This window comes from Vigna unguiculata, chromosome 5, assembly GCF_037176805.1.
Source record: "Vigna unguiculata cultivar grain cowpea cultivar isolate G323 ecotype 2 chromosome 5, ASM3717680v1, whole genome shotgun sequence".
Lineage (NCBI taxonomy): Eukaryota > Viridiplantae > Streptophyta > Magnoliopsida > Fabales > Fabaceae > Vigna > Vigna unguiculata.
Window position 1 is genome coordinate 4,587,620 of NC_140796.1, and position 10,649 is coordinate 4,598,268.

Sequence of the window (10,649 nt, forward strand, 5' to 3'; positions counted from 1 at the left end):
TCAATCATGTTGTTGGTCCATCAAGTTTAAGCGAATTTTGAAATTAATCTCTATTCAAAATTTTATATCAATTTAATTTTTTATTTTTAAAAATGCATGAATTTAATTTTTCTTACCAAATTTTGTTAAATTTATTTGATATTTTAAACGCATTTTATGATAATATTTGAGTTAACATCAAAACGAAAATATGTCAAAGGTGTAAACAATTCAAATATTATTATAAAATACGTTCGAAACGTACTTAATAAAATTTAGTTAAAAGAACTAAATTTATATAATTTTATTTAAAAAATGACTAAATTGATTGAAAATTTTGAAAAGAGACTAATTTTAAATTTCATTTAACAGAAAAAAAAAAACATATTTAATCCTTATTATAACAATAAACCATGAAAATATTCAATTCCACCAGTTTTTCATATAAATAAATATATACAATAACATGCATATTTAGATAACAACAAAAAAACCTTACATGAAACATTTGTTAATGTTTCCTCTTGAGTGAGAATAATTTTGTTAAGTAGAGATTCATGATGAAACATTCATTACATAAATTCAAAATAATATATCCACTTAAGTGTGTATTCTTTCACTCAGTCAAAAGTATATGTAAATTGCTAATTGGAGTGAAACCTTTGTTTAACTATGTTTGTTTTTGTTAACCATAAATAAAATTTGATCATAAATACTTTGATCAACAAACTGATAAATCACCATGATCCTAAACTAGTAGAAATTTATTTGTTTCCATCAAACCTCACATACAAACACCTACTTCCATGCATTGCAAACAACATCTAAGCAATTGTTAAAAAAAAAACACAAAAGAACTTACTTAAAAAAAAAGTTGATCAATAAACAATACTTTTCTTTCTCTTAGCATTTGGGACAATCCTCATATTTGATGTAAAATTAATGCAAAATATTAAAAAGAAGGTAAATAAATTTTAATTTTAATCAATAATAAATTTTATAAAATAAATTTTGAATAATTATTTTTTTTCTATATATATTTTTAGCTTTGTCTAGTAAAATATACATATTTATTCAAACCACTTAAACTAAATTTCTTTAATCCTTGGAAACCGTGTCCTAATCCTGTGATATTATATATATATATATATATATATATATATATATATATATATATATATATATATATAATTAAAAACGAATACACTGTAAATTTTATATACAGTAGTAGCATTAATAAGTCAGAATTTAGTCATAAAAAATAATAAACCATACCATTAAGAATACAATGTGAATATGGAAAATCGTTTGAAATTAAGAGAGATAATTTTACTATTTTAGAAAAGTTTAACTTTCAATATTCAATAAGAAAATGAAATCAACTAATCCATACACGTCCAGTGTGTTCAAGAACCAGTTTTGCAGAAGTGAGAATGTACTTAACACGATTTATAACACGATTTAATTGTCTCACAATTTACTCGACTAAAATAATTTTTGTTCTTCTAAATTACTATTTACCTCTGAATTTCTTTTCGGAAAAATTAACACATATTGATCCGTTTAAAGTCCAAAATGTTAAATTTATTTTCTTGAAAAGGAGTAAGGATAATGATAAAATAAAACACACTCAGAGTGGAAAGTCAAAACAAAAATGCTGCATCAATGAAAAAATTGGAAACTCCCAGAAAGTTGTTCCTTTCTTCACCCAATCCTTATAGCAATAATTATAATAATAAAAATAAAAATAAAAAATAAAATTATTATTATTATTATATAGCAGTGTTATGATTTCCTTCCATTGTGGAAGACGCTCATTTTCTCTCCGGTTATCGATTGGTCTCTGTTCTAAGCTTCTCTCCAGTTAACGAACACTGGTTATTTCGCCGTGAAAACGCCTCTCTTCCAACCGTATTTTCAGAACGGCGGTGCGTTTCGTATTCGATTAGCTGAGCTCGATTCAATTCGGATTTCTGCGAAATTCGAGGAGAATGAATATTTCTGTTGTTTTACAGTGGACACTGCGTTTGCGAGTGCTTTAATCGGTTAATTTGAGAGTGATTTGAACTCAAACACAGTTTTCATATGTTTAGCATGTTCTCCGTGTCCTATTAGAAGTTCTAGTATGTATTCATACTATGAAAAATGCTACAATGCGTGGATTTTATTTGCTTGAATTTTTTTAGTAGCGTCGCAATTAGCTTTAATTTTATCATCCTATGACTGCTTTGGAAAGTGCGTGTTTAGATTAGTTCATTTTGTAGAATTAGTTGTTTTTGTTTTTTGTTGTTGTGCTAAACTACTTGAGTTGAGATGGTTTTTGAAGAAAGAAACGCAAAGTATGACCAAACGTGCACTTCTGTTACTATTGATGAATTGCATTATGTGCTGCGATGACTAATTGCAGTTTGATTTGCACTTTACAGGTGAGAAATGTCTTTGTATCATTGACATTGAAATATTGAATTATTAAGCGTTTTGCTTGGGGAAAACTGACATCAGCGCCTGGAATTTGCTGTCATGGCTTCAAGAGTGATTTTGAAGAAGAGAAGGAACCTCTTCTTCAACCCTCTATGTAGTCAACCCGGTCGCATTATTTTTGGATTCTCCAGTGTTGGGCATGCTCAGCCTTTAGAATCTAGTGAGTCAGAAGGTTTGAGTCGGTTTCCCTTCTGTTCATCTGCGACTACAGAAGATGTACAGGAAAACAAATTATTTGCTGTCAACAAATATGATCTAGCAGCTTGTGCAGCTTCAAGATTTGTCTCGCGTAATTCCTTTAGAGGTTCAAGTTTTGGATTTAGATCTGACAAAACAGAGTTAGTTTATCTTTCAAGGTTGGGATGGATATCCCAATGTACGCGCCATATTTCCACCGCTGCAGCTGATCAATCTGGATTGGGTAGCAGTAACAGGGGAAGTGAACAATCAGCTCCTAAACAGAAGAAGGAAGCTTCACCAGAGGAATGTGATGAGGCTGTAGAAGGCTTGAGCACCATAAAGGCAAAAGCCAAGGCTAAACAATTTCAAGAAACACAGAAGAGTGCTGATTCTATTATAAAAAAATTATGGACTAAGATTTTAGGGATTGGTCCAGCTTTCAGAACTATAATGTCAATGAGCAGGTTTACAATTTACCACCTCTTGTTTTTGTGTGTTATAATTTTTGTTAGACTTGTCTGATTTCCCATTAACTAGGGATGACTGGGCAAAGAAGTTTAGCCACTGGTGGGATGAATTTAAATCTACCCTGCAACACTACTGGTTTGGTACGAAACTACTTTGGGCTGATATTAGGATAAGCTCCAGATTAATGTTAAAACTTGCTGGTGGAAAGAATCTTTCTAGAAGGGAGAGACAGCAACTCACAAGGACAACAGCTGATATTTTCAGGCTAGTTCCATTCGCTGTATTTATCATAGTTCCATTTATGGAGTTATTGTTGCCAGTATTCCTTAAATTGTTTCCCAACATGCTACCATCCACTTTCCAGGACAAGATGAAAGAACAGGTGATTATTATTGTACTCATCAAACAATACATGCTTGACTACTGGTGTGCTTTATTATCTCTCAATTTTGGGAAGGCTTAACTTGTAGGAGGCGTTGAAAAGAAGGCTAAATGCAAGAATAGAATATGCCAAGTTTCTTCAAGATACTGTAAAAGAAATGGCAAACGAGATTCAGAATTCACAAAGTGGAGAAATGAAGAAGACAGCTGAAGATCTCGATGAATTTATGAACAAAGTCAGCAGTGCTTTTCACGATATAACTGCTTTATGTTCCCGTATATGTGCAACATTGATATCATTATGTCTGTACTTACTATGTTATTATTGTAGGTTAGAACAGGTGCCCGAGTTTCTAATGATGAAATCTTAGGATTTGCAAAGTTATTTAATGATGAGCTCACCCTGGATAACATTAGCAGGTTGGTCCTTCTACCATTGCTTATGTTCAACAAGCTGTGTTCTCCAGTTATTAGTCTCATACTTTGGGATCCTAATATTTTTATGACAATGCTTTTTGGATGTGAAAATGGAGAACAGGCCTCGCTTGGTAAATATGTGTAAATATATGGGCATCAGCCCATATGGAACTGATGGATACTTGCGTTACATGCTCCGCAAAAGATTACAAGAGTAAGATTAATCATTTATTTATCTTTCCTCTCTGTTTTTCTTATTTATGCATCAGCTCATTGGCTCTTCTCTGCTAACTTTCATTTTGTGATTTATCGTGAAGAAATTCTTTGCACATTGTTGTTTAGGGATTTTTCGTATATTTGTTATGTTTGTTACCAATGTCTGAATGTCTGCCTCCTTATTGACTCCTTTTTCAGTCACAGTGCATAACACAATTGTAGGAAACAGAAGAATACACAAGGTTCTTAAATTATTTTAGTTTCTGAAGGGACTAGTAGTACATTATTTCCTGATGTCGTACCTTTCTTCAGTCATCGTAGAGTATTCGGTTGGAGCTGAATCAACAGGTCTGGCAGAAGTTCAAATGTTAATTTAGTGGGAGAAAGTAGTACATTACACTTATTGAAATTCAAAGAACTTAGATGGCTATGTTCGTTTAGAGTTTGTACAAGTACAGATTTACAATGCAATGTGTGTGTTTTCACTAAAAAGCTCAATAATTAATTTTCTAACTTTAAAATAAAGAAATCCTTAATATCTAAATATAATTGATGTGAGCCAAACAATTTATTTTTAGTGAACCCCCTTTGTGATCTCTCTCCTTTACATGGTAAATTCTAATTTCACAGGAACTCTATTCCCAATTTGATTTTTTTTTTTTTCACTGGTATCCCTTATTTCTTGTTATACACCTTTCTTCTTATAAGGTTTCCTTGGTCTTTCCTTCGTGTTGATGCATGTCTGGCTGTCACACTTGATGACATCTTGTGTGTACTATACTAGTAAGTTGTGGATAGGTGGTTTGTGTGTGAGAGCCAGATAAGGAGGTGATAGGCTGCTTAGGGGACACAGGTCAGTCTAGGTTCAGAGCTTCTCATAAAAGGTGGTCTGTGCAGAATAGGATTTTTTCCCCAGGAAATTAGATGCAAGTCTATATTCCCATTAGGCTCTTTGTATATACGTATTTATGGTAATGAATTAAGGTCAAGTACATGTATAATATAACTAGTACGAGCTCTACCATATGATGTTCAATATGTGCGGACACCATTACTTTAAATAAAATACAAAAGGAAAAAGAATAGGTCACTCCCTTCCACAAATGGAGAAAAGGAAGGGGAAAATGGGAAATTGTGCTTAGCATTGCGCACCATGTTTGAAGATTTATGTGTTTTCAACACTACAGTATTTATTTTACTAAGTTTACTATATTCAGTCAGTAGACTCATTGATGTTTTGAGGGTCAATAAGTCTAAATTGTTTTCCTTTGGCAGGATCAAGAATGATGATAAACTGATTCAACTTGAGGGTGTTGAATCCCTGTCAGAAGCAGAGCTTCGTCAAGCTTGTAGAGATCGAGGATTACTTGGGTTGCTTTCAGTTGAAGAAATGCGACAGCAGGTTAATCATAAATATTTCAGTGCAATTTGGTGTCCTTGAACTGTCGAACTCTGTTAACTTAAAACTTTGATAACTTATCTGAACAAGACACTGGTCTTAGTTCCTATATTCAGAAGTAAACAACAATAACAACCTAGCTTTTTCCCATGTTGATCAAAGATACTATAATATTCTATTATGAATTGTAAATCAGTGACCTCTAAATCCTTTGTAATGGTTTTTCCAACAGTTTTTCTCAGTTCTATCTAGTAATAGCGTTTCCCCCCTCTGATCTACTCTCTACACCTGTCACATATATCTCAAACAATTCTCAAGACTCTGTATCGCTGTTATTGTGTTGGTTGCATAACAAAATAATGTCTTAAAATAATGGTTGTTGGTGTATCTCTTAAATGCAATACGAAAGGCGTTTGCATATATAGTTGGACCTTGAAAGACATTTCTTAATCCTGAACAGAAACCCCCCTTCATATGGTTGTACGGCTGAAACAATTCTCAGTTTTTGGAGATGTAAATTGTTACATTTCTTTGCAGCTTAGGGACTGGCTGGATCTGTCTCTCAACCATTCTGTGCCGTCCTCCCTCTTAATTCTTTCTAGGTATCTTAGTATTTTCTCTGTTTAAATATTATCTTTTTAAGGATTTGCTGGGAAGTTGTTCCATTCTCTCTGTAGGGCATTTTCTGTTTCAGGAAAGGTCAGACCAGAGGAAGCTGTTCAAGCTACACTCTCTTCTTTGCCAGATGAGGTTGTAGATACTGTTGGGGTAACAACGTTGCCATCTGAGGATTCTGTTTCAGAAAGGAAGAGGAAGTTGGAATATCTCGAAATGCAAGAGGAGCTAATCAAGGTGGATTTTGTTACCAGGGATATATATGTTCTGGGAGGGAGCAATGGGACGGTTGATTTAGCATCAATTTTAAAGTAACCATGTTAAAAACTATCTATACGTATAATTTTATGTTAAAAGCGTTGCTTCATTTCACTGTAGTTTTGTGAATAATTAATGGGAGGAACATAAGAATTATGACTAAATAGCTTATTTATGTTACTCAGGTATACAGTGAAGTTTTCTAATAAGAAATGGTAAAGATAAATTTATTGTGAAAATCTAAGTCATCTATAAAAAAATGTATTTGTATGTCGAGTATTTCCTTTTTCATTGCATTTTTTTGAAGCACATTGTAATCAAACGTCTAAGAAAATTTTCAATGATTGTTCTCCAGCGAACCACCATAATAATTATCACTTCTTGAAGTTTCTTGGCTATTGGTATACTTGTTGCTTTAATTTGAGATTGATGGGTGCAAAATATTTAATAGGAGGAGGAAAAGAAAGAGGAGGCAGAGAAGGCCAAAATGGTTGAATCTGTCAGTACTGAAGGGGATTTGGTTATGAAAGAGAGGGCTTCGACAACCAAACAAACACAAGGAGAGGTAAAAACAAAGACATTGGATAAACAGGAGCACCTGTCGGAGCTCAGTCGTGCACTAGCTGTTTTAGCATCCGCATCTGTAAGGACCGGAAGTAAATTATTTTCAATTTCGCCAAACTTTATATGCACTGAAGAATGCTTGGACTCATTCATTTGTCTCCTAAATTTTCAGTCGGTGAGCAGGGAACGAGAAGAATTTTTGAGACTTGTGAGGAAGGAGGTATATAGATTTTAGAATTCATATTATATTGTATATATTTTGTACTGAGTATTATAGCTCCGTGAATACTTTTTGGGCATTCAAAGGAAAGTGAAATTTCAATTTATTTTGGATGTAATTCAATATGTTTCTACATTCACATCATTTAACATTGATTTGTTAAAAAATAATTTGCTAGATAAAATAAATGCATTTTTTTTCAAAAACTTAGAATCGAACATTTGTCCCTAATTTTTCCCAAAAAATCCGTAGTCAAAATTCATTTCTTCTGGTTGCCATTGTTATCATTGTTGTTTGATAAAAGATGTTCGAAAATGCCTTCTCTAGCTTTACAGAGAGGGAGAGGGAGGCTTTTGCTGAATTTTAGTCTCTAATTTGACTGATTCACCTTCTTGTACATTCTTGTATCCGTGTTTGTACGCTTAAAGTGGATTTATGGGCTTATAAGAGGATTAGGATAAGCCAGGCCCACAGTGCGTGGACACTCATTTTCTTAGGACCGGAAAATATTTGTTTTTTTTCTCTAATAATCAGAAAAAGTATTTTCTTTCTTCTTTGCAAATATTCTCAGAGGAAATGGTGAAAATGACATTTTGGTGAAAAAAGGAATTAAAATAGAAAACGTTTCTTAAACCAACTAGCTATTAATCATGTCCAGGTTCTTTTACATACAAAATGAACAATTCTAACCTATCATTGTACAGATGGAGCTTTATGATAGTATGGTAGGGAAAGAAGGTACAGAAGGTGAGCAGGCAGCTATGAAGGCCTATAAAGCTGCAAGGAAGGAAAGTGATGGTGCTATTGAGGCGGCTATTAGTGATAAGGTTTCTTCAGCACTTGTCGATAGGGTAATTCTATGACCTTCTAGTTTCTTTAGATGCCACTTTATAATTGAAAAGCAAAAGAACAAGGCAGACATCTGTAAATCATTAGTTGAATTACATTCTGAAACTGGAAATAGTTAACGACAATGGGAATTTCATGTTTCTTAGGTTGATACTATGCTCCAGACGCTTGAAAAAGAAATAGATGATGTTGATGCTAAAATTGGAGACCGCTGGCGGTTACTAGACAGGTTTTTTCTAGACTTTGAAATTATGGTTAATTGCTTCTATTTTCTTGATGCAAATTACAAAATACCTTATAAAATATTTAAAAATAGTATTTTCTAATTAATGGCAACTAGCCGGACTTAATGGCAGAATTCATAAAGGATACTATGTAGGGGAAGGGGGAACTCCTCGTTGTTATACGGGAGAGCCCATGATACAATAAATTGCTATTATTTTTGTAATAATGACCTCTTCTGAGGAAATTTAAGAACGGACTCATAAATTGCTTTAGAGCAGCAGTAGTTCAGTGACATTGGTTATTTTGGGGTGAAAATTTGCGAAAGCATCTGATCTGAAATCTAATCGTGTATGTTAAAGTTTAAGTATTAAGATGTAGCAATGAAAATCCTTTGTGCCCGCTCCTCCTCCTAGAAACAAATTTGTCCGAAGTATTTAATTCATTTAGAATGCACATGTACATGGATAAAGTTTTTTCCCCTTATAAACCTTTATGACTAATTGTTGGAAATAAATGTGATTTAAATGCTTAGTCATATTCTGGCAGGGATTATGATGGGAAAGTGACACCCGAGGAGGTTGTGTCTGCTGCTATGTATCTGAAGGACACTCTGGGCAAGGAAGGAATTCACGAACTTATCAGCAATCTTTCCAAGGATAGCGGTCTGTTCATGTTTCATTTTTCTTCTTTTTCTTATACTGCCTCTCTAGATATCAGTAATGAATGTCACTCAAGTACTCTCTCCAGTTAATTCAACTAAAATTTATAATATAAAACACAAAACATCAACTAATGCAACTTATACTTTCCTCTTTATCTTCTTTATTTCCTATTATAGCCTATTATCCACAGCTTCATTAGTCAGTTTCTGAAACCGAAACCATCCTGCGACTTCATTGAAAAATTCCTAGACCTTGGGCATGATTGTTTGAAAGTCCATCACATCCGTGATGATTTTTGAACTAGACCTTGGGCACCTTCCAAGTTCCATGCATGTCATAGTTCTCTAAAATTCTTTAGTATTCCATTGTTCAATATTATCTTGATTTCTTATCTATGGTAATTCCTAGAGGGTAATATTGTATATTGTATATTATACATACATTCCAAATTTGAAAATTAGTTCAGCTTCCAGATTGACTGCTACTTTTTATGCATTTTCTTTACCGAAACAGATGGTAAAATATTGGTGGAAGACATTGTCAAATTGGGCTCCAAGAAAGAAGATGCCGAGACAGAAGAAGTAGGAAGGTCGTAGTATTATTTATTGATGTTAAGGTGAAGGTTCTAGACGAGTTCCACATCATTTTATATATATGCAATTGTGTGTATGTTTTCTCTGAAATGTGATAGTAAAAGATCGATAGTTGGTTTTCTGTTGAATAATGCTCTTATCCATGCCCACAAAAATGTATAAGTGGGTACGGGTCTTTACATTCTTATATCCAGCAAGGTTAGAAAATACACAGCACAGAAAAATTAAAATTATTACTAACGAATTGCATACAAGGTAAACAAACTTCATGCAAGAGAAAAATATAAAAAATAATTAAATTTCTTTACAAATTAAAATTAGTTCATGTACAAACTAAAATTGAGAATTTAAAAAATTGTGACAAAATATTTACTCTTTAGTTTATATGTACATTACTTTTAGTTTATGAAAAAAATTATTTATTTTTTGAAGAAGTTTACTCAAACAAAGGGATTTCTATTTTACAAAGGACTGTCATTCAGTATATGATTTTAGAAAAAAGGAACAATTACTGGAAATGCAAGATAAATATACAAAAAAAAAATAGTAAAAAAAGAAGTGATTTGACTTAACATGAAAAAATAATCAAAAATTTATTCTATTTTTAATATTATTAATATTATTCTATTTTTACTATATATACAGAGAAAGAGAGAGAGAGAGAGAGAGAGAGAGAGAGAGAGAGAGAGAGAGAGAGAGAGATAGAAAGCATTTTCCTTTACAACTTTTAGTTTGCATGGGTATAACTTATACGGGCTAATGCTTCAATTATGCTGACAATTCCTAATTGCACCCTCCTATACTAACAACAAAAAGATTAAAATATCTTTCATCACTAGATCACCGATGTTGTTGCAGCTGCTTTCATCATCGCTGTTGCTGGAGAGAAAGAAGAAGAAAGTAAGAAAATTGCACAAGAAGAAGAGAGGGAATACGGAAAAAATATCGTTTTGGTAAGTTTTTTTCGGAACGTATTTCATATAAGAATGTTCTAAAAAACTCATTCCAAAATATTTTTATTGTAAGCATTCTGGAAATTTTGTTCCAAAAAGCTTGTTTCGGGATGTGTTTCATGCAATTCAAAATTTCTATTTCAAAGTCTTTTTTGAAATGCTTGTTCCGAAAAGTTTTCAAAATATTAA

General features: G+C 32.7%; 1 protein-coding gene across 1 annotated transcript; it reads left to right on the top strand.

Moving 5' to 3' along the window:
- The first annotated feature begins 1,752 nt into the window (after window positions 1-1,752).
- Window positions 1,753-9,714, top strand: LOC114185482 (uncharacterized). The gene is made up of 15 exons (XM_028073223.2): window positions 1,753-1,907; window positions 2,406-3,104; window positions 3,178-3,490; window positions 3,579-3,725; window positions 3,821-3,909; window positions 4,028-4,120; window positions 5,398-5,524; window positions 6,059-6,123; window positions 6,199-6,373; window positions 6,846-7,037; window positions 7,131-7,178; window positions 7,883-8,029; window positions 8,174-8,256; window positions 8,799-8,914; window positions 9,428-9,714. The coding sequence occupies exons 2-15, from the start codon at window positions 2,500-2,502 to the stop codon at window positions 9,508-9,510; spliced, it is 2,283 nt and encodes a 760-aa protein (XP_027929024.1). The 5' UTR covers window positions 1,753-1,907; window positions 2,406-2,499; the 3' UTR covers window positions 9,511-9,714.
- The last annotated feature ends 935 nt before the right edge of the window (window positions 9,715-10,649 follow it).

Excerpts from the sequence above, each read along its gene's own strand:
- LOC114185482 (XM_028073223.2), top strand. The coding sequence starts at position 2,500 with ATGGCTTCAAGAGTGATTTTGAAGAAGAGAAGGAACCTCTTCTTCAAC. Across the intron at positions 8,257-8,798 it reads CGCTGGCGGTTACTAGACAG|GGATTATGATGGGAAAGTGA; the intron begins GTTTTTTCTAGA and ends ATATTCTGGCAG. Across the intron at positions 8,915-9,427 it reads CAATCTTTCCAAGGATAGCG|ATGGTAAAATATTGGTGGAA; the intron begins GTCTGTTCATGT and ends TTACCGAAACAG.